This window comes from Amblyomma mixtum, chromosome 3 (assembly GCF_055824585.1).
Source record: "Amblyomma mixtum isolate Tamu chromosome 3, ASM5582458v1, whole genome shotgun sequence".
In the NCBI taxonomy this organism is placed as follows: Eukaryota; Metazoa; Arthropoda; class Arachnida; order Ixodida; family Ixodidae; genus Amblyomma; species Amblyomma mixtum.
In genome coordinates, this window is record NC_143014.1 from 249,150,303 (window position 1) to 249,174,068 (window position 23,766).

At 47.8% G+C, this 23,766-nt stretch overlaps 1 protein-coding gene across 4 annotated transcripts in view; it reads right to left on the minus strand.

Moving 5' to 3' along the window:
• Positions 1–471: 471 nt before the first annotated feature.
• LOC149354286 (uncharacterized) overlaps positions 472–23,766 on the minus strand; it is a 59,642-nt gene continuing 36,347 nt past the window's right edge. For 3 of the 4 annotated variants that reach the window (XR_016291271.1, XM_089583266.1, XM_089583265.1), the window contains exons 3-4: positions 5,747–5,862; positions 472–747 (exon numbers count right to left, since the gene is read on the minus strand). Coding sequence is in view for 2 of the 4 variants with exons in the window: in XM_089583266.1 (XP_089439392.1) it covers positions 5,749–5,862 (114 nt within the window). In the remaining 2 variants the exon portion in view is untranslated. Of the gene's footprint in view, positions 748–3,153; positions 3,233–5,746; positions 5,863–23,766 lie in introns of all 4 variants that reach the window. The other variant, XR_016291270.1, reaches the window with a different exon arrangement.

The window sequence follows — 23,766 nt, forward strand, 5'->3', positions numbered from 1 at the left end:
TACCGCAATGGCATCGCGCTCAGTAAATATAGAAAGGATACCCGAAGCAGAACGCAGTAAAATTTTATATTAGAAAATTTCAAATGTCGTATTTTCCCCCTACATGCAGGGAAGAATGAGACGCGCTTCTAAAATATTTCTTTACTCAATATTGAAAACAGACCCCGAAATTATGCTTTCCTGGGTGTATAAACAACATTTCTCACCAAAATCCACATGGTAAACAGAACAGGCAGAAACCGGCACTGCTTTTCTCCACGACACGTTACAGTCTAGAGGCAGTTCAACAGCCAGGGTTTCCCTATATATGCTGTCTACGCAATCGTTTTGAATTTCCTGCCTTCCTGGCAACATTTTTTTTCTGTTTTTCCGTCGCAGCTGCAGCTCTCTCCCTTCCTTCCGTCGAATGGACGTGCGATTAGGTTCGATCGCAGAACGTGAACGGAAGTTATTCGACGTGATTGCAGGTCAAAGCGAACAGAGCTTGCTCTGTTGTCAGGATATATTTGTACAAAAAACCATTAGTACTTTTCGAAAAAGTGCATCGCTTAGTTTTCAAAGAAATTCTGTGCAGTTCCTGTTTTTCACGTTCCGTCATTTTGTTTCCTTTTTTGTGGTAGGCGTCCTTGGGGGGCCCAAAAGGCTTGGCTGCGCCGGCGCTTACTGATCCTCTCAACAGCTCTCTTCTTGCCTTCTTTGCGCCAAACATGAGTCCATGTATTTTTCTTTTCGTACGCTCCGACGAACCTGGAGCTCGATAAAACAAGGGCAGTGTTTTGGAGCGAACAATAAAACAATCATTCTTACTTTAGTCCGCGCATAAAACTACGTCGCAATTTTAACACCACGTGTATCCCTCTGCTAAAAGAATTTTCCCGTAAGAACGCGAGGAGCAAACGCTCCTAAACATTTCAAAAGTTAAGACGGATAACTTATTGCAATAAATAACTGGTTAAATAATCCAGGACGATTTTTTCGGTTGCCGTGCACAGCACCGAAAATAGGGCCTTGCAGAAAATTGCGCCTTTTAGGCTGCTTTGTCGTTTGCCAAGGCTCACTTCACAATTATTTTCTCTGCTCGGAAACGGCCAATTTTGACAGCCATACGGTGAGTTGCTGTATACACGTGGTGGGTCACGCCTGCAAGATATCTGTGTAATCTTGACGCAGGCTTAAAAGTTGCGTAGCGCAAAGTAGTAGAGGCAAGTTTAGTCAATAATGGCTTATGAAAATATGGCTGATTTTAGCATTTTTCAGAATCAAAGGTTGAAATAAATAGGATCGCATAGTTAAATCATTATTTAAACTTATTAGGCCCACGGCACTCTGCATTAGCTAGGCTGAGAGATAAAGCCTCTGCGAACAATTCCCGAAGATTCTCCAAAAGTTTTTCTGCTAACGTTTTTCTTGTCATGCAGTTTAACAATTAAAAGGGCTGTTTAGAGGAATTATTTCTCCTGGTCGTGATCTGCGAGTCTCGATGCAGTAACTATATGATTGTTCCCCATATGTGCTCGCGCTTGGCGTACCTGCGGCGCAAAGAATATGCTTTCGCCATAAGCTATATTACAGGTATGCCCGTCCCACTTGATTTCTTACTTCGCAGGACACCTTTGTCGGTGCGCCTTAAGTCACGCTCTATAGCATCTATCTGCACCTACATTCTTCAATGAAGCGTCGAGAAAACTTAAGTGTTTTGCCCAAAAGCTCGTCAGACCGCATTGTAAACCCCCCGTCTGATGGTCAGGTCATATAGCGTCTCGTGAGCCGAAATGGCACAGAGGTCGCAACGCTCATCACCTGACGTATTCAGCGCTTTCCTTATTGCGATTCCGCGTGCAGGCACAGAAGCCTCTCCAGTGACTGCCAACAAGAGAGTTGGAGAAAAGTGGGTGCGCTCGTCGGATTGGAATCACTTGAGTGCAGCATGACTCCAGCAGCGGCCGGGCCTCTCGACTGTAACCCTCGCCGTGAGACTTGTCTGGCTGCTCTCGCGAGAAGCTTCCAATAGAGGTTAATAATCAGGAATTATGGTTATGCTTAGTCCTCAAGAAAGGTAACATCAGAATCGGAAAAGGGAAAATACTGTTGAACCACCAGATCACAGCTCGAATACGAAAAACGTATGACTAAACACTCGCTCTGGTGTCTCGCGAGTATTCTAGCGAGTGTATATGCCTACCCTTTGATGCAAATTTCCTAAATACGTTGCACAAAATGGCCTGGTTCCGCATCGGTACCGGGGTTAGCACAGCATTCTTTCCCACCGAGTAAATTGACAGAGGGCATTGCCGTCTCAAATGAGGTTCGCAATTTAGCAAACCCCTTCAAGACATCTCTTGTATCGGCCTTGTGGCACCCATTTGCTCGATAGCATTTGCCGCGATCTCTTCTCACAATGTTTGAGGCGTTTTTATTTTTTTCAAACCAGCCAAAAACTCCCAAACGGGAACTGAGAAAAGCACGAAAGTTTCTTATCCGCACAAACCTTAGCTCTATCCAAGCTGTCATATGATATGCTTTTCATGTTGGGGAACTCTACGCCAGAGGCGAATGAAAAATAATGTAAATAACTTAGTCGATACCAGCATGTAAACTTTGTATGCGGCTCTTTTCGGTGTGACTCACTCGATTAAACTCAGTTTTGTACAGAGTATCTTATTTCTGCAGTAGTAATTCCAGCTCTGTTTATAAAAATAATGCTCAAAAATTAATATCCTGTGAATTCAGCAGAATAACAACTCATAACGATTCAATAACATTTCATTATGTGCAATAAAGGGCACTGCCATGCTCCACCAACACAAGCAAGTGAACGAGAACAGCAGGCTAGCTGCCACAAGCTCTCACATGACAGCTTTCTTTTCTTCTGTTCACACTTCGGCAGCGAAAAAATAAACATGCCAGGATGTATGACATCAAAAATATATTCTACTTCACGGCAGACTCCTAAATTCATGATTAGTAAGCGAAAGGGTAGAATCAAACAGAACACAAAACGACAAGACAACCGCTGCTCCTGTCGTTTCCTGTCTGACTCCACCATTTCGCTAGTAGAGTATTTAGAAAGCCAATAATAACTAGTACAAATAAATGCGTTAAATAAATAAACACACGCATCCTTTCTTCTTCGGCGACGAGGCTAATTGTTACCCTATCGTTATCGTCGTCTGCAGGGTTCATATCTTCGGTCAATGTCTTCATGTCCTTCGCAGTCGATCATAACGTAGCGCTGAAGACAGAATAAATGAAAGCACCCTCAAAACAGTCCAAGCTGTTAGGCTCAAACTAACAAAAAGGGCTATCAAGAGTAAATTTGCTCATTGTGATCCTTACATCAGCAGGATCTGGCTCATGTTTTAGTTTACGTGGGATTTGCGCACACGTTAGCTGTTGCGGGCCCATTTCGTTCCAATCGTTTTAAGGCGGAAGGCTTTAATGCTTCATCGTTGTAAGCAGGACTTGTCGACAAAAATGTCATGCTTTTCAGTTGGTCGAAGCAGTCGTGACGTCCCAATGCGCGAATTTGAAACGGGGCTAAATTGTACTTTGGCTAGTAACCATGCAAACATTTAAATGCATGGTATAGTGATGCTCCAAGTAAGTGGGACTGAGTTTAGTTAGTTGCTTAATTACCCAATTAGCCTACTTAACCCTTCTAGTCAGGCCAGATAAATAAATAAAACAGCGTAACAAATTGGCCGAGTTCGGGAATCGAACCCCGGTCTCAGGAGTGCGAGATGAGCATGCTTACCACTCCGCCACGCCAGCTCGATGGTTCGGAATGAACAAAGGCGCGTCTAGTGAATACGGTCTCTTCGTTCACTCCCCTCTTCCTCCCTTCCCTTACGGCAATATTCAGGTATCCACCCAGATATGCGAGACAGATACACTTAATTTCCTCAAAAACCAATTTACCGACGAGCAAGGCCTACAACCGAACGGGCGATGGCGTTCTATAGACTCCCTGGAGGCGTTGCAAGACGCTGTCGCATTTCACTCTTAGAGGCGAAGCCTAACATCTTAACAACACATCAGTGACACAAGCAGCAACACCGCGCTAAAGGCTTTCGCCTCACCGCACTTTAGGTGAACAAAGTGCCTCCCTGAGTTTTTCGCAGAAAATGATTATGTATGTGCTTGCCATTACAGCAAAACTGGACTTTGTTTCGGATTCCAGATTCCGCACATTCAAGAAAAAATACTCCATAATTATACCTGTTGAAACTAGACGAGACATGATGCATGTTGTAGTGGAGAAAACTTAAGGTGAGAAACCCTAAGTGGAGAAGTGAAGAAGTGGAGGAAATTTAATAACCAGAAATTTTTATTTTTAAATGTACTTATGTTGCAATAATTTCATTTCCGTGACAACTCCCGGAGTTGTCCTGGTGCATTGCATAATGAAACATGGAAACGTCAAATATATTTTCATAAGAAATCAAGGAGCACAGAAATGGCACTTAATAGAAACCATCGCTACTAACCTTGAAGAAACTGCTTTCTAAACCGGCGCCTTCATGTACTAATCATAGCTCTCTCCGACTGCCGCTCTCTAGTCTTATTTTATTCATTCAACCCCCAAATATCACTAATAAACAAATGTAATGCCGACGTCACTTTGGGAAGTAATCTACCGAAACATGTTTAAAAAAGTAATTGCATCTTCTCTGATCACATCAGAATACACAATTCTGCCGTACTTTTTCGCTTTGTATTTTTCTGAAATTGCGTTTTTTTCATTTGTAACTACCGCTCATATCTCAAACGGCTTCAAGCCTTCATTGATCTGCGATACATTGAATTCGCTTTGATCAAATTATATTCAAAAAATTTCAGAAGCAGAGTCCTTGCACTGTGTTTAAATTCCGGTCCTCGGCTATGTCCAGGTTTGATTTGACTCCAAGACGCCTGTACACCTTTTTATGACGTGGCTCGTACGCTGCGGGTATTTTTTTTTTGTATTTATGAATTACTATACATTCCTCGCAAAACGGACTAATATTGTAGGATACAAGTTAAGGAGATAGCAAAAAGTTAGCATAGTTTTGCGACATAAGGAGCGGTTGTTCATTTTAATAAAAACAATTTCAAAAGTAATTAATATGTCTTCCTAGAAACTACTGCTCCAAACTGATGCACTGCCTTATTAAATTACTGGACACGATACGTAAGACCACATTTTAGGGAAAAAAATGATTGAATCAATGTAACTGTGTTTCTGTAACTTGACTGCTGCCATTTTTGTTCTCGAGGAAATAGTGCATGTGTGTGACTCTGGGGGTGTTACTTTCTTGTGAAAAGGGATGTGTATGACTGCAGATAGTGGTTCTTACTTCAGTAGCCAATGTTCTCGTCCGCAGAGAGAGTAATTGAGCTCGAGGGGACGTTGGTATCTTATTCAATAATGCGCCTACGAATAGCTGACGCAGTATGAGGTGAATGTTGGAGAAGTGGGTCGTTATTTGGATTTTGGTCGCCCGGTTCCACAAAACCTCACGAAGGAATAAGTAGCTGAAGTCGTCACACTTAGGCGTATGATGCGGATAACCCACGAGCACGCGCGTCGGAACAGTGCGGCGAGAGTGTGGTGAGAGGGTTCTATACGTGTAAGAGTCCCGTGAAGAGTCATACCATCGCCGTGGAGTTAAAATAACAAGTCACCCCAAGACGGGTCGCTCATCGAGATGTTCATTTTCGAGAATAACCAACCCCCCCCCCCCCTCCCCCCTCCCACAGAGCTTACCTTTAGGCCACTGGATACATGATGTCGGCGGCTTGTCGGCAGGTTTGTGCGCTGACCTCCCTCTGGTTGGGATCCCCCTGGTGCGTCGGTATGCTCCGCATCATGTTCAGACTTTCCTAGGAACAAAAGCAAGGGCGCAACGATGAGTCGGGCAACGTGGCCTGGTGGGAGGGAGGACGATGACGCGTCTCCGCCGACTCGGATATCTCGCCAATGTCAGCGGCTGATGCGCACGCAGGACGACAGGGGGAGTGCGACGGTGAGCGTCTCCTGACACCGCAGAACGTGACAGCGTGTTCTGCCCCAACCAGAAAAAAATCGCACGTCAAAGGCACGACGTGATGTTGCTCTAGCAGGGAAGCACTCCGTTATAATATATGCGAGCTTATCTCAGCTATCGTCGGTGTAGACGGTATCATGTCGGCGCGAGCGGCTGCCATTCTGAAGCCCATCCTATCCATGACATCAAAAGGATAAAATTGCCTTTAAATGCTCGAAATTTAATAGCTGGCCACGACTGCATCTGCAAACAGTTCAACCGTGTGCGTTGCAAAAGCAAAAATTCAAACCGAAACCTCCTGCGTTCTCTCGCTCTCAACGCCCCAGCCAAGCATTTCAACCACATCATCTTTCAGAGGTTCCGGGAGTAGGCGGGCCTGCTAAATGGCGGGTCTCCGCGCGCATTTCATTAGTCCACCATCTTCACTAAAGGGTGAATTGTTTAGTTTGCCGTCTGGTCGCATACTCGCTCTGATAGCGCTCTTACTCTGCGCCTCCACAAACCAAAGGTGCGTTTGTGAGCTCCACTGGGCCCATGGGTGAGTTGCATGGCGTCCCGCTCTTGTACGCTGGAATCCGTCATGGCTTGTGACTTTTGAGTCAGCCCAAAGAGGTTAGAACACCTCTTTGGGCTACGCCTTGCAGATTCGATCCGGCACTCTCGAGTTCTCTAGCTTTGAGACGAAGTGTAAGTAATGCACCTAAGAAGTCGTTATACTTCTACTCTAAGCTCCCCTGTTGTCAAATTTGGGCTTCCGCTGCGAACTGCGCACCGGCTTCGCTAATACCCTCAACCCCGGCAGAAGTCTACTTCTGGCCGTATTCAATGTCAAGAAATTAAATCACCACAGGTCTTACTTCAATTACACAGTTGCTGGCCGGTGGAAGGACCGGGTTACAAATTTAATCCGACCTTAGAAAAGCTGCAGCGAAGTTGAAACTGATTTTCTTGACGAATGTTTTGTTTTTTTTACTCAACGTGTTTCCGCACCCATAAGCAGTATTCCGCCAGTGGAGAGATCTATCATACGCGTAAGTAGCGGCGACATACTCGCGGATACGTATAGCATACCAGGCAGATGCCTCCTGCGCATGCGCAGTGGCCAGGTGAGGAGCTCGTCCGGCATACGCCTACTGTGCTACGGCTACCGGAGGCTTTCCAATATCTCCTAGCTACCTCTACACTTCAATCATTGTCTTCTCCTCGCGAGGCTCTGACTGGCGCTTCCGCACGGGCAGCAACACGTCGACATTACGCGGCAGCCAATGGGAGCTCAGTGGAAAAGAAGGTAGAGCGAGTTGACAAGGTCAGAGAGGATGGCGGCCTGCGCTGCTCACGTAGCTCGGTTTTTTCCAACGCTTTGTGCGACGAATGCATATACGCAAGACGCGCAACTGAAAGCATCTGGTGACAGACAGGATGGCAGAATGCGACCTCAGAAAGCAGTCGCCTCGCACACTGCCTATGAGTCTGTCCCAGTGTTGCTATGCATGGACGCAAGAATTGTCCTTCTGGGGATTTTCCGTCGTTGAGCGCTGCTCTCCTCAGCATCAGTGACGCTCGAAGACGTACACAATAGCAGCAGCATGGCTGGCAGCTTGGCGAGCAGAGGTTGGATGCCTGCGCAGAGAAGGCAGCGGGTTTCGCGACGCCACCTGTCATGACATGCGCCGAGGTGCGCGCGTCCGGGTTTACTCCATGTACCACGTAGAAAACGTTTCTACCTAACTGCTTGGACCACGAAGGGCGGTACCACAATATAACCAATCCCATAAACCAAATACTCGATAGTGTTCAAATAAAACTTGCTGCTGACGTGAATTATGCCCAGTTCTTCGGTAACTCGTCGTTGATAGTGCGATCTCACTTTCATGAACGGTAACCAGCACGCGCTTATCACTAACCGCTCGAATAATCCCAGCTCCGCGAAGGCCGTGCAGGTTCTGCATAATGCCGAGTTGAAAGAAATAATAGATACATCTGTTGCAATAAAATAATCAAACTCTTCATCGAAAAAGAAGAAGGGTTTGCTTTCAGCACCAGCGTCATCGGTTCTTTATTTGCGCTTGTCTGCGACCCGCCCATTGGTTCCCTGGTTGGGGCAGCAACACGTCGCGGCAGCTCGGCAGCCAATGGGAGCCCAGAGCAGCGCCGGTGGCGTGAGTCGGCCAGCGTGGGACCGGATGACGAACTGCACGCAGCGTCTGGCTCGGTTTTCTACCAGGACGGTCGGCGGCGAACGTGCGCTCAAGACGCACAAAGGAAAGCTTCTGGTGACAGACCGGATGGCAGAAACCGATCTCTTCCTGACAGCGATGCACACGTGTACTGTCCGTGACTACGGCTACGCAGCACGCTGTCGCGATACCTGGGAGAACAACCCCGGGGATTTTCCACCTTTGAGCGTGGTTCTTCTCAGCACAGATGGCGCTGTCGTACCGTGAAGGCGATTTTTTGATTAATTGATCACATGCTATGCGCCCCCCGGCGCTCCATATGCACCACGCACTGCATCAGGCGGCAGGAGCAGAAAAAATATTTGCCTTTGTATGCAGATTACGCCTTCCTGACAATTCAAAGCAGTCATGCTCAGCTTAATGATAATTAATGGAATTTTATCCCTCAACCCTACACTTGGGCTAATGAACCCCGTACTTTATGGTTCCGCATTACATTCGCCCTCGTGGGTTTCTTCAAGGGCGCGAGGTGGGCGGACACTTCCCATGCATTCTTCGGTATATTTAGGACCCATTTTCTGAGCAATATATGTCATTTGGCTTTTGGCACATATTATTCCTCGCTCTGGCTTATTTTTACTGCCTTAGAGTTAAGCCTTTGTAGCCAATATTGACTTTTGCCATTCTTTTCTGACACCATATTTTTTTTGCACTTCTCATAGAATAAAACTCATCGACAAAAAGAAAACCTACTCCGTAGACAAGTACCGTTCCCCAGCTCACTAGCTTTGCACCTTACTGCAGAAAAAGCCGCCGGCAAAAATGTACCTTTTACGATGTTTTCCTAATAACTGCTCAACAATAAAAGAAAATGTCATTTTTTGGTATGTGATATCGAAGACTAAGCACAGATTTACGCCAGTTTTTTTTTTTTTCCATCATGCACTGAAACATCTGTTTAGTAGCCCCTATCCATGTAGGGACTACAAGTTTCATTTCAGTGCCATTTTGCTCGTCAATTTTCTTTTGTGGCCTCCCTTTTGATCAGTTCTCTGTCTGCCCCCAATAAAGTACTTCCAACGACAGTGCCCCTTAAGCAACCAGATCGCGATGTAGCGACCCGGTGATACCCCACATGCCTACGGGATCTCACAGGCGTCAAGTCGGTCTATGCTCTAATGACTGTACATAAGCTCAGCGTACAAAATGGCAATATGGAGATCTTCAAACTAACCAAGGCATTCTTCTGGGAGCGCGCTCCCAGAAGACATGGCTAAATTAATTGTCGCCATTTCGCGTTCACCCGTGGTGACGCTTCTTCCCTCATAGCCTGAGTCGATTACGGACGTTAAACCCACATAAACCATAAATATCATGAGAAAGTATAGATGTGCGAGTTGCAGAACTTGCATTACTCTCGCGTAGTGACATTCCTAGGGCCGTATTCTGCAATCATTTGTTTCATATGGCCGTGACATCAATGCGACGAAAGCAAGAGCAGATGAGAAAGCAAACGGCCAATCACAGACACTGCCTACCTGGTGGTGGTGGTGAAAAACATTTATAGTGCAATAAATATTTACAGAGAGGTGATTGGGGTAGGCCCTATTGGCCCTTTCCCCTAACAATACTAGGTGGAGCCCCTATTCCGGGGCCCCATTGGCAAGCAACGTCGCCCGCGTCCGGTGAACTAAGGCCTTTTGGTTCTTTAGGTCCTGACAGCCGAGCAGGGCCGCCTCCCAGTCCTCTCTGGTGGGGTTGGGGTTGGGGGGGGATAGATGGGTTTGATTGACACGCTCAAACCATGTGGAAGGTGTCAGCCACCTCCCCACAGAACTGGCACGTGCCATCAAAGGATGCGTTGAAATGTTTAAGAACCGCCGGGCACAGTACAGTGTTAGTAATAATTTTGATGAGGAGGCGCTCGTCAGCGCGATCCAGTCCCTTACAAGGGGCCGGGTAGCGCCGGTGCTCCTCCTTGTAGTAATCGGTGATGTGTTTGAATGTAAGGGCCAGATTGTCTGATTGGGAGTAGGCGTCCAAGGACAGGGAGATAGCCCGGGGAGAGAGCGCGCGGGCGGCCTGATCGGCCTGTTCGTTTCCCTGGAGGCCCTGGTGACCGGGGGCCCAAATCAGGTTGCGTGGAGTTGGATCTTCGCATCAGCAGCTATATTCCAATATGCGCCAGGCAAGCGGGGGAGCCCAGCCCAACTCATAGTTCCGACAGGCCCCTCGCGAGTCGGTGATGGTGTGTTTCGACTTGGGAGTAGTGAGAGCCAGAGCAATGGCAATCTCCTCCGCGTGTGTTGCGCTGTAGGCTTTGAAAGTGAGCCCGTTAACTGTGTTTGTGTTGTGTACGACTGCGGCCGTGTACTACACCCCGTGGTGTGGGCCGGCAACGTCCACGTAATACACATGTTGTTGGTTACCATAGTATCGCGTCAACGCTTCCGCGCGCGCCTGGCGACGACCGCTATGGTCTTCTCTGGACATGTTGCAGGGAAGGGGTCGGACCCGGAGGGCGCGTCTCCAGGGTTCTGGCACTCCCTCCTTTTCCTCAATATGGTAGTCATGTTTGATGTGTAGCCGGTCCAAGAGGCGGCGACCGGACGTGGTCTGTGCAAGTCGTGGTGCCGCCGCTGGCCAGTCTCCTCCAGCCGCATCCAGTTCGGCTGAGCCGCACGGACCACGCCCAGCCATTTCGTTGCACAAACGACGCAAAGTTTATTTGCCGAAACTAGATTAGCGGCGACAAAGCTCGTCAGGCGGGTCGAACTTGTCGTGTTCATTCGTGGTCCTTGGCGCAGTTCCGCTACAGCGATACGGACGCGGAACGCGTTTTGGGCGAGTTTCTGCCACAACCAGCAAGACGTCTTCGCACTCGGCCTACGTCACTGGTAACAGCGACTATTGGACAAGGACCATAGGAATGAAAAGTGATATGAATGGTTAGAAAACACGGCTGTCAGTTTTTTGGGGTTTGCCCGGCTTTTCTGCCTCTCACAAAAGGCGGGAAATCGTGTAAGCTACCGAATATGGCTATCAAAATGATATTCGAGGCTTCGAGATCAGTAAAAAGCCAAAAATTGGTTTGTATTTTAATTTTAGCTTACTCTAACCCCTTAGCCTCGACTAAAATCTGAGTAAACGAAGAAATTCGGTTCCGAACGTGGGTCAACTCATTTTCAAATTTTCGACAGTGGGCCACCCAAATTTCAGAGTGGGCCAAGCCCGTTTTGGTGGTGTCCCAGCTCGGTTCCGCACGTGGGTCACCTCAGTTTTCAAATTTTCGACAGCGGGCCACCCAAATTGCAGAGTGGGCCAAGCCCATTTTGGTGGTGTCCCAGCTCGGTTCCGAACGGGGGTCAACTCATTTTTCAAATCTCCGGGAGCAGGCCACCAAAGTTTCACGGGTGGGCAACGCCAGTTTTGCGGTGTCCCACCGCGGTTTCGAAATTTGGTAAACTCAATTTTGAAGTTTTCGTGAGTGGGCAGCCCATATTTCGGAGTTGGCCAAGCTCATTGTAGGGATGTCTCAGCTCGGTTCCGAAAGTGGGTAAACTTAATTTTCAGATTTCGGGGGCTAGGCCACCCAAATTTCAGGGGTGCGCCAAGCCTATTTTGGGGGTGTCCCAGCTCGGTTTCGAAGTTCGATCAAATCAATTTTGAAATTTTCGGTTGTGGGCCACCAAAATTTCAGAGTGGGCCAAGCCCATTTTGAAGGTGTCCCAGCTAACTTCCTTACATGGGTCAACTCAAATTTTAAATTTTCTGCAGTGGGCCACCCAAACTTCAGCAGTGGGCAAAGCCCATTTCGGAGGCACCCAGCTGGGTTCCAAACGTGGGTCAACTCAGTTTTCAAATTTTCTGGAGTGGACCACCCATACTTTAGGGTTAGGCCAAGCTCATTTTGGGTCTGTCCCAGGCCGGTTCCGAACATGGGTCAACTCAATTTAGAAATGTTCGGGTATGGGCCACCCAGATTTCAGGAGTGGGCAAAGGCCATTTCGGAGGCATCCTAGCTCGTTTATAAACGTGGGTCAACTCAGTTTTCACATTTTCAGTAGTGGACCACTCATATTTTAGGGGTGGGCCAAGCTCATTTGAGTCTGTCCGAGGTCGGTTCTGAACTTCGGTCAACTCAATTTTGAAATTTCCGGGTGTGGGCCACCCAAATTTCAGGGGTGGGCAACCGCATTTTTTGAGGTGGGCCAATTTCATTTTTAGACTGGGTCTCGCCTGTCTTGTACTCAAGCACATCCATGTTCACCGGCAGTCAAATTCAGGCAAGGTCATTACAACTTAAAGGTCAAATGTCAAGGTCGGGGCTTCAGAGACCTTTTGGCTTCTTCAGAATTGCTATTGAAGTAATGCTTTCGTATTTAAGAAAGTCCCAACGCTGCTGCCTTCATCCTTGAGGTATTCTGTTTGATTGACAACATCATGAGGGTCATAAATTATCAGTGAACGCTGTGTCCATCAATTTTTCTGCCATCGTACCGCCCAAGCTACCTTGCGTCTTTCTGTGTTCGAGCTGGAAAAATTTGCTGTCGGCCGGCGGAAATCTTATTTTTAGAGTCTTATCAGCGTGCTGCGCTTACAGTCCTCTGTGAATTTAATACGAATACATTTGTCCGCGCACAAGAAATTTTGTTCCTAAAGGTGGCGCCGGAATCTCAAGCACACCCTTCTCTCCCATCAAGTTCTCACATGGTTCCGGTGCAATCCCGACGTTAGCCAACCAAACTTCAATCCACGACACCGCGCCCTGATGTCAGTGTGTGGGCTCACAGAGCAAAAAACTGCCCGCTTGATTTGAACGACCGTGGTATCAGCCCCCAGCGACAGGCGTTACCAAAAGCGGTCTCTGCGCTACAGACAGTGATGAGTTTGCTTAAAATTGAAACTGCCCTGCCGCGGTGGCTCTGTGGTTACGGCGCTCGGCTGCTGAACCGAAAGACGCGGGTTCGATCCCGGCCGGTGCGGCCGAATTTCGATGGAGGCGAAATTCTAGAGTCCCGTGTACTGTGCGATGTCAGTGCACGTTAAAGAACCCCAGGTGGTCGAAATTTCCGGAGCCCTTCACTAGGGCTTCCCTCGTAGCCTGAGTCGCTTTGGGACGTTAAACGCCAATAAACCAATAAAGTTGCAACTGATCCTCGGTCAACTGTTTCCGGTTAGCCCGCTTGCCTTGATCAAGCTTACGCGGTATTGACAGGGGTTGAAATCACGGTTATTGAACGATTGTAGTCCTTAGGAGTCTTTGTGTTGGCAATATTTTTCGAGGATACGTTTCAGAATTGTGGCGCGTATTGGCTTCCTGCGAGTGCAATCAACGAAGGATGGGGATTTTACTGCTGCAGTGCTTATCACGCACTGAAATTATTCTGCCTTTTGAACAAACATTCTGAAACGTCTCGAGCTGTCTGAATGATTTCGTCATCTAGCCATTGGAACCTCGCTTCCGCAAGAGTTTTTGTTTTCGGTGAATGCACGCTTTTACGAGAAGCTCATTAAGTGCACCTCTCTGTCAACCTATGTTCGTCTGAACACCGCAGTCAGGCGCGAGATTCAATACCCTTTAGCGAGCAGCGCATGCATACCTCACATATAGGGGGGGGGGGGGGGGGGGGGGGCAAAACTCGGCACAAATCTGCAGATCATCGCTTTCTTTTTGTCTTTCGCAAACAGCGACGAACAAATATACTGGAATCATTCACTGCCGCCATGTCATCGCGCTCAGTAAATATGGAAAGGACAGCTGAAGCAGAACACAGTCAAATTTTACTAAAAAATCTAAAATGCTGCATTTTGCCCCTACATGCGGGGAGAATGAAATGAGCTTCTAAAATATTACTTCACTCAATATTGCAAAGATCGTTCTGAATTTCCTGCCTTCCTGGCAACTTTCTTTTTCTGTTTTAGCGTCGTAGCTGCGCCTCTCTCACTTCGTCTCTGTCGAATAGACCTGCGAAAAGGTTCGATCGCAGAACGTGAACGGAAGCTTTTCGACGTGAGTGTAGGTCAAACCGAGCAGAGCTTGCTCTGTTGTCAGAATGTATTTGTGCAAAAAATCATTATTACTTGACGAAAAAAAGACTACCGCTTAGTTTTGAAAGAAACACTGTGCAGTTCCTGTTTTTCACGTTCCGTCATTTTCTGTACTGTTTTGTGGTGGGGGACTTTGGGGGCCCCAAAAGGCTTCGTTGCGCCAGCGCTTTTTGATGTTCTCCAGAGCTCTCTTCTGGTCTTCGTTGCGTCAATCACCAGTCAATGTCTTTTTTTCTTTGTCCGTGTGTATTTGTCGCTCTTTTGTTGCAAGTTTTCTAAATACGTTGAAGAAAATGGCCTGGTACTGCATCAGTCCCTGTGTTAGCACAGCAATCCTTTCCACCGAGCAACTAAACAAAGGATATTGTCGTCTGAAATGAGGTTGGCAATTTAGCAAACCCCTTCAAGACATCCGTTGTATCGGCCTTGTGGCACCCATTTGCTCGGTAGCATTTCTCAAGTTCTCTGTTCACAATATTTAGGCGCTTTTTTTTAAAAGAAAAAGAAACAAGTGAAATCCACTCAAGAACTGAGAACAACTTGAAAATTTCTTATCCGCTCAAAAAGTAGCTCCATCCAAGCTGTTATATGATATGTTTTGAGTGTTCGAAAAACTGTACACTATCGGCGAATGCAAAATTATGCAAATAATTTAGTCGATATCAGCATGCAAAGTTTCCTGGGCTCTTTTCAATGTGATTCGCTCGATTTAACTCAGTTTTCGTCAGAATACCTTATTTCCACAGCAGTAATTCAAGCTGTGTTTATAAAAATATTGCTTAAAAATGAATATGCTGTCCATTCAGCAGAATAAAAAATCATAACAATCCATTGTGTGGAATAAAGAGTTAAATTACAAATTAGAAAGGAAAATCGTTTCCCACGACAAACGAGTACAACCCAGCACTCGCGTGTGTCGTCTCCTACTGGTCGCGTTATTTGGCCGTCAAATGAGTTTCTTAGTGAATTTAGGAAGGTATTGTTGGACCCCTGGATGGAAGAGAGGTCCAGCTATTTTTGGGCGCGATAGATGCCCATGAAGAAGGCCTCTTGGTGACGACGCGCACAGCCCTACCGGAGCCGTCGGACCGCCCCCGCCTTCCTGATGGGAGCGCGCACGCCGCCGCGAGTGGCGCGCTGGTCGCGCCGGAGTTAGATGCGCTGCTAAACCCTTAAGACGATCGGGACGGCGGGGTCTATATCTGTATGTGCATGTGTACACATGTGTAGACTAGCAGCAAGCAGCCGATGAATAAAGAAAATGAGAGGGAGTTTGCAGAGAACCTGAAGGGTTGAGCGGCGAGCGATCGTCACCGTTGGGCTGCAGTGCCGAACAAGTTAGGTCCGGACGCTTAGCAGTCTGCAATCACCAACGCTTCCAGTTACCGCGCAAACGAAGTGACGACCAGCACCCAGAGCAGAAAATTACCTGCACCTTGAGGCTGGGTGCCGGGCGGCCGTGTCGGCAATGTGACAGGAGACGCAGCGCGCACCCTCCCAGGATGGAAAGCCGTTAAACGATGGAGAGCCTTGTTTTCCTTGGCGAGGAAAATGTGCTGTATCCAGATTCTGGTTGGAGATGCTGTCCCGCTCGGACACACTTGCGTCAACTCCCGTTTTTAATAGACTGCACTGTGCATATCCCATCAATGTAAATAACCGTGATCAAGCCATATCCTCGCTTTGATCATTTCCCGCGCCTCAGCGGAGAAATCCCGAAGAATACTTCAGAACCCCCAAGTAGTATCGAATGCATGTTCAAGATTGCCATCAATGAGTGCCTGCCATTACACGCGAGAGGCAAATATAACGTACAAAGATACAACAAGTGCAAACAAAGGTGGGTGCAAACAAACATAATCGGGAAGAAACCAGATCTTTTGTCTTGGGTTGCCCTCCTTCTTGCTTCCAGAATATCAGCTTCGTATTGCTTCAAAATTCCCGCGTGCGTGCGTTTGAAGACCTTTTGAAGGCTAAAGCACATCATTTATTGCTTTGGCGGTATAGGAAATCGATACTGGCAGATTGCACTCCCCTGCTCCCCCCCCCCTCACCCCATGAGCTGTAGCGTGAGAGGGTACGAACTTTATTTTGGACCATACGAGAACATCTTCCCTGTAACGAGGAGAGTAACTGGAAACCGCTGTGGCCTTGGCCGGCGTTGCCATGCATGGAAGCGGACCTCCGCGCGTCCCTGATTCGCCTTCAACTTATGCCTGCCATCTGTCCTTTTCAACGTTCAAGCACAGCTAAACATCTTGCTGCTTTGGCGATGCTCGCGATGCGTGCACTGGTGCCTACCCCTCGTATACCCACGGGCAGCCGCCGGACAACAGCCACCGGCACAGGCTTGCCGCGCGTCCTTCCTGCATTAGAGGCGCCCTACCAAGTACAACAGATAGCAATACTTTGCGACATAAAGAGGCGAATGACTCGAAGGGCACCGGTTCGAATCACGATGATATCTATAGGAGTAGTAAGGCTGGGGGGGCTTCCATCTATCGCATCAACCAATTTCCCACAGGAAGTCGCATGACCTCAGAGCAGGACGCCTGGTCAAAGACGGATTCTCTGTGGCTGCAGGTAGTGGTTCTTACTTCAGTAGCCAATGTTGGCGTCGGAACCGGGAATAATAGAGCGCGACGGGACCTGGGTATCTTATTCAGCAATCCGTCTACGAAGAGTTGACGCAGTATGAGGTGGTTGTTGGAGAAGTAGGTCGTTGTTCGCTTTTTGGTCACCCGGTTCTAGAAATTAGCACGAAGGTATAACTCGCTAAAGTAGCAACAGCAATGCCCCAGACGGAGCAAAACCCATGAGCACACATGTCGAATGAGGAGGCTTGCGTCCAGCCAGCGATCTTCAGAAAGCTGGTATACTCTTGAAGGGACACTATCGCGATGATCCTTGAAAGTCTAGCGATCATTCACATACCTTCTCGATTGACGGCTTTCAGACAATACCCTGGTAAGGTGCTGAAAATGGGCTTGATGGACGAGGTATACTTGCAAAACACGTCCAACCCGGCTATTGCCCCCATCCCCAACCCGACCCGGGAGGACTGGGAGGCGACCCTGCTCGGCTGTCACGACTTAGAGGCTCAACAAGCCTTAGTCGGGCGCGCCCGGGCGGCGGCCACCGCCACTGGGGCCCCATACTAGGGACCTCCACCTAGTGCTTGTAAGGATCGGTCTCTTACGGGCCGATCCAAACATACCTCCTGTCCCTTTTTAATAAATGTTTTCACCACCACCACCAGCCTTCAATATCTAGGCGGCCTGTTTTATAGCCCGCGGAAGCGAAGCAGCCACGATTAACTGTGGCGGATCGCCGACAGCCGAATATTAACCGCCGGGCTTTCTTCGAATGGGTCCTCAACCAGCTGAAGAGGCGGCCAGTTTGCTAAGTGCCCAGTGGTTGGTATCGGGCGCGGGCGTTTTAGGGCGATAAGTTTACATGGCCAATTAGCCACGAAAGCCGATGTCGGTTGCGGCGTCCAGTAAAAGTATATATATATATATATATATATATATATATATATATATATATATATATATATATATATATATATATATATATATGGTTGGTTGGTTGGTTTATGGGGTTTAACGTCCCAAAGCGACTAACGCTATGAGAGACGCCGTAGTGGAGGGCTCCGGAAATTTTGACCACCTGGGGTTCTTTAACGTGCACTGACATCGCACAGTACATGGGCCTCGAATTTCTCCTCCAAAGAAATTCAACCGCCGCGGCCGGGATCGAACCCGTGTCTTTCGGGACAGCAGCCGAGCACCATAGCCACTGAGCCACCGCGGCGGCATATATATATATATATATATATATATATATATATATATATATATATATATATATATATATATATATATATATATATATATATATATAAACGTAATTCGGTTGACACACGGTCGAAAAACAACAACTTTATTCTTACGTTTCGACCAGGGTCTGGCCTTCGTCAGAGTCGTGGTTCTGACTCTGACGAAGGCCAGACCCTGGTCGAAACGTAAGAATAAAGTTGTTGTTTTTCGACCGTGTGTCAACCGAATTACGTTTATGTTCTACCGGATCCATCCGATCTTCACCCCCTTCTTATATATATATATATATATATATATATATATATATATATATATATATATATATATATATATATATATATATATATGTGTGTGTGTGTGTGTGCGTGTGTGTGTGTGTGTTTGCATGTGCGTGTGCGTGCGTGTGTGCGCGTGTGCGTGTGCGCGTGTGCGTGTGCGTGTGCGCGTGTGTGCGCGTGTGTGCGCGTGTGTGCGCGTGTGTGCGCGTGTGCGCGTGTGTGCGTGCGTGCGTGCGTGCGTGTGTGTATAAAAACCATTCACACAGCACCTAGGTAGGCGATGATACGTGGCACAAACATGATAGAAAACATGACAGAACTAAAAGGCCGGCAAGAATATACAGCTCATCAGGTGAGGAAACCAATCCGGTAAAGAAGTCCAATTCTTTGTAAATGTTTGGTTGGTTTGGTTTATTAGGGTTTAACGTCCCAAAGCGACTGAGGCTATGAGAGACGCCGTAGTGAAGGGCTCCGGAAATTTCGACCACCTGGGGTTCTTTAACGTGCACTGACATCGCACAGCACACGGGCCTCTAGAATTTTGCCTTCATCGAAATTCAGCCGCCGCGGCCGGGATCCAACCCGCGTCCTTCGGGTCAGCAGCCGAGCGCCGTAACCACTGAGCCACTGCGGCGGGGCCTTTGTAAATGTCCGTTACCTGAGTTACCTGCCGCAACATTTGGCTAAAATGAATTCTGGGCGAAACAACAGGTTCAACATTGCGGTCTTGCATGAGCGTTTTCCAAAGGCTATGAAGCCCAATCAGAAGAATATCATTGGGTTTCGAGTCGGGTTGGGAAACAAGGTAGCGCACACTGTAAGAATTTAGGAGAAAATCTTTCTGTAGCAACCTCTGCAGCACATCCCAAAACAAAACCGCGCCTTTGCAGTCTATAAAACAATGTTCAATTGTTTCAAGCACATTCCACAAGCGGCAGTTTACAGAAGACACAGAAATGTTTTTTTCCTATGGAGCCAGGTATTGACAGGTAGAGTATCGGTGTGTAATTTACCGAAAAATGTTTCGGTGCTGGGAAAAATTGGCATTTTACGCACTCGCTTTAAAACATCATGACCCGTGAGGCTAAAGTAGGCAGAACATTACAGTGGCGGCGGGAAGAGCGTCGTTATCAAATCGTTGTACACATTTTTGCGTGAAACAGAATATAAGTACTCATTTTAAACCCGAACTGTCAAAAACCACACGGAGGCATAAACGTCCTGCATAAAGCCTTGAAAACAGGGGCGCTCAGTAAAATTGGAAGAAACTACTAAGTTCGGAAGTAGAGTCATGAAGTTAACCTGCAAGAATGCTCTAATAATCGGATGTGAACAATCAAGGAGAAACAAGAAATGGGCAACCAACTGTCTCACATACAGGTGCCCTAGCCCCGCCCCCTGCACACGATGGCAACGCTGTATGTAATGTCTGGCGCAGTGAAGTACCTGGAGTACGTAACAAATCCTTGTTGCCAGAATGGTGTTGCAAGCCCGGTTTTTTTCCTTGGGCCACAAAACCGCGTTGCTTTGTGGCGAATGAAGGTGAACCTAATGTGTTTGTTTCCTTACGAGTGTGTCGTAATGAATAGGTGTGTCATCCGAAAGGAAAAAAATGTTAATTAAAAAATTAATGATTTTGCCTTCAAAGCACGTAAGTAGTCGTAAGTGCCCTGCGTAGTTTTTCTACTCCCCGATAGCTTGAGGCCGACTGATGAGGATTAGATCGTGGTATAAAGAGCTGACGAAACTGCAGCCGCTTGAGTTGAGAACAGGTTGCGTAAAATGACCCGCATGTTGATGGCATCAGCGAGCACCGAAAACTTATCAAGTATTGTGTTTGCCAAAAGTAAGTAGGCAACGGGGTTTTCCCTCACCGTGGCTGGAGCCGATACCTTATAGCACTCCTGAAGACCAAAAGGTCTGGAAATATGAGGGCAGCAGATCTTGCGCTACACAGATTTAGAGTTAAGGGGTGCCATAAGTTCTCCGCTGTTTATGTAAGAAATAAGCCCCATTGCTTTAATACTTTTGGCAAAGAGGGCATATCTTGCGGGCGCCGAGCACAAAGGATAAAAAGCATGTTGACTAATATCGATGCCAATATTCATCCCTGAGGCACACCTGAACAAGGCGGATGAGCGGCTCCTTCTCCGCCTTCTCACCAATACATTGCTGTGCCCGGCAGCGCTAAAACATTTTGACCCCTCCTTTAGCGGCAGCTGCCCACACTGCAGTGCAGTGTCTTCTGACACCTATCACATGGTGTGGGCCTGCCCCTCCAACCCCGCTATTCCCCCCATCCCCAACCCAACCCGGGAGGACTGGGAGGCGACCCTGATCGGCTGCCACGACTTACAGGCCCAACAAGCCTTAGTCGGGCGCGCCCGGGCGGCGGCAACCGCCACTGGGGTCCCATACTAGGGACCTCCACCTAGTGTTTGTAAGGATCGGTCCCTTACGGGCTGATCCAAACATACCTCCTGTTCATTCGTAATAAATGTTTTCACCACCACCACCACACCGAAAAATGAGCAAATGGCCCCGCGGTGTCTCAGTTGATGCGCACAATAATTGTTCTGCCTTCGAGGAATGATTTTACAAATCTGTGTGCCAGCGGAAGCAAAGGGAGCTTTACGTCAATAGAGTTTAGGATTTCTGCATGGCTCATACCGTCCTATGCTTTTTCGACGTCTGTGAAAAGAATGGCCTGAACACTGCCGGTGCAAGTTAAATACAAGATGACACCAAATCAGCCAGCAGCCCGCCTTCAATGCCCAGGGATCGATAGAAACTAGTTTGGGCGGTGTCCTAGAAACCATGTTTTGCAAGCAACCATGACAGTCGAGTTCCTAATACTTTCGCTCCCAGCTTTCAAAGCGCCGACGCAAGCGAGATAAGAGTGAAGTTCCCTATGTCTGTCGCTGGCGCCTCAGAATTCGGAATCGGGATCACGCCGGCTGCTTTTCAGGTTGTCTCGGATGGTACCGTCAAGCCATGCTTGTCGGTGTACCATTCGTTAGTTGATACTATCGGCTTGTTGATGTGTCGGGGAGCACCACGAGCACAGCGCCACTCATATTCTTGTCAGGATGGCGTCGATCCAGTCCGGGCACCGTCATACGTTTGCCGTCCGTGTTGCCGGAAGTGACTCCGGCAATATAACTATTTGTTGCCAACCGATAGGAGACGAGAACCAACCGTTCAGGATACAAACACAGGCAGTCCTTTGTGCGTGAGACCGAAATAGCAGTCCATTGATTTCAGCGAGAACTACCAGGCGAGACGCGAGCGCGATATATTTCCGAATGTAGTATGTTGGACATGTTTGATTCTAGACTTCGCGGATTTTATGCAGTAGTTAATATACGCCACATTGAAATCACTCCAATGAACGAAAGCACCGTTGTCCCTGTGCAGGCCACATGGCATTGGGAGATCGCAGTTAGGGTCGAAACGATGAAGGGGGTCGTATTGCCGTCTCCATCGCACCACAGCTTGCGCAGTGAGCGCCCGGCATATGCGGAGCCTGCAAGTTTTGCCAATCCCTTCGACAAAAAGAATCAGGACGAGCTCGAGTGAGCTACCGTCCGCCGCTCTGGCTGTGCTACAGCGAAGCCTTGGCCTACCATGCATATTACAGGATTTGCTCATTTGCGCCACTTGCTTCCGTATGGCGATTAAATTATTAAGTAGGAAATGGTGTCAAGTGCCCGCCTTCCCGACTAGCTCGTGGTTTAAGCACGTAAGCCAACATAAATATACAAACGCCTCATTACATCAGAATCGAGTGCATACCAAAACTTCAACCCTACCCACACGGTAAGATGTGCGCTTGCAGTCGACTGTCTTTGCGTATAGCTGATCAATCATGGGCGCTTCTCCTCCGCCTATAATGCGCCAAGTATTGCGCAAAGGTTTTTTTTGGGCTATACTGGGGGATACGGTCTACGTGTCGTACGTGTGTCTATCACCGTGTCTGCCTACTTTTTTCTCGCTGCACCCGTTTTTCGAAATAAATATGCATCAACAATACCCCTTCAACGTACTACAAATGCCTCGATAATCTTCCACCGAGGCAAGAAAACATTTTACTATCCCACAGTGACTTCTTTGTTCAGTAGGAACGAAGCCCTAAAAATTCCACCGGGCAAAACTTTCATGCAAGAACACGGCAGTCTATAGGTTTTACGAGAGCGGTGAGAGTATTGTATGCGTGTAAGAGCCCCGTGCAGAGCCTAAGTTCGGCCGTGGAGTTAAAATAGCAAGTCTGCGCAAGAATTGTCGCTCATCGAGATATTCATTTTCGAGAATGCCCCCCCCCCCTCCTCCCTCCCACAGAGCTTACCTTTAGGCCACTGGATACATGATGTCGGCGCCTTCTCGGCCGGTTTGTGCGCTAAGCATCCCTCTGGTTACGATCCGCCTGGCGCGTCGGTATGCGCATCGTCATGTTCAGACTTTCCTGGGAACAAAAGCAAGGCTCCGACGATGAGTCGGGAAACGTGGCCTGGTGGGAGGGAGGGCGATGACGCGTCTCCGCCGACTCGGATATCTCGCCAATGTCGGTGCCTAGTGCGCACGCAGGACGACAGGGGGAGTGCAACGGCGAGCGTCTCGTGACACCGTTGCATGTGACGGCGTTTTCTGCCCCAACTAGAACAAAATCGCACGCCAAAGGCACGGCGTGATGTTGCTGTAGCAGGGAGGCGTTCCGTTATAATTTATGCGAGCTTATCGCTCCTCTCATCGGTGTAGACTGTATCACATCGGCGCGAACAGTTGCCATTCTCAAGCCAATCCTATCCACGACATCAAGAGGCCGCAAACTGCCTTTAAACGCTTCAAATGCTATGAGCTGCCCACGATTGCGTCTCCAAATAGTTCAGCCATGCGCGTTGCACAGACAGAAAAAATTCAAATAGGACAGTTGGATTCCCTCTCTTGATCTCGTTGAGGGAAATTTAGTTAATGATGATGATTGAAGGATTCTTGACGTCTTGCAGATTCGTTTTGCTTAATCACATTGCAAGAGGACACTTCAGGAGAGGTTAACTTTTTATAACAATTAAAAGCACAAAGGAGGATACAAGCAAGGAGAAAACATATTTACACTTGACTGGCTCGCAGTTCTAGGTGACGAAACCAGCCCTCGGTCCTGCCGAAGCAGCTGGTTTTAAAACCAATGTCCCCGCCCTCGGTGGGAGAATAACCAATCAAGTACTATACAAACATCCAGCCAATAACTTATTGGGGAAAGGAAAATACCACAAATCAGCAGTTGGGGAAAGATTAACACAACCAATGAATGATTGGGGAAAGAAGGTAACTCATCGCGACACTGTACACATATGCACACTTTCCACCATCACGATTTCAGATAATTATGCTTTCC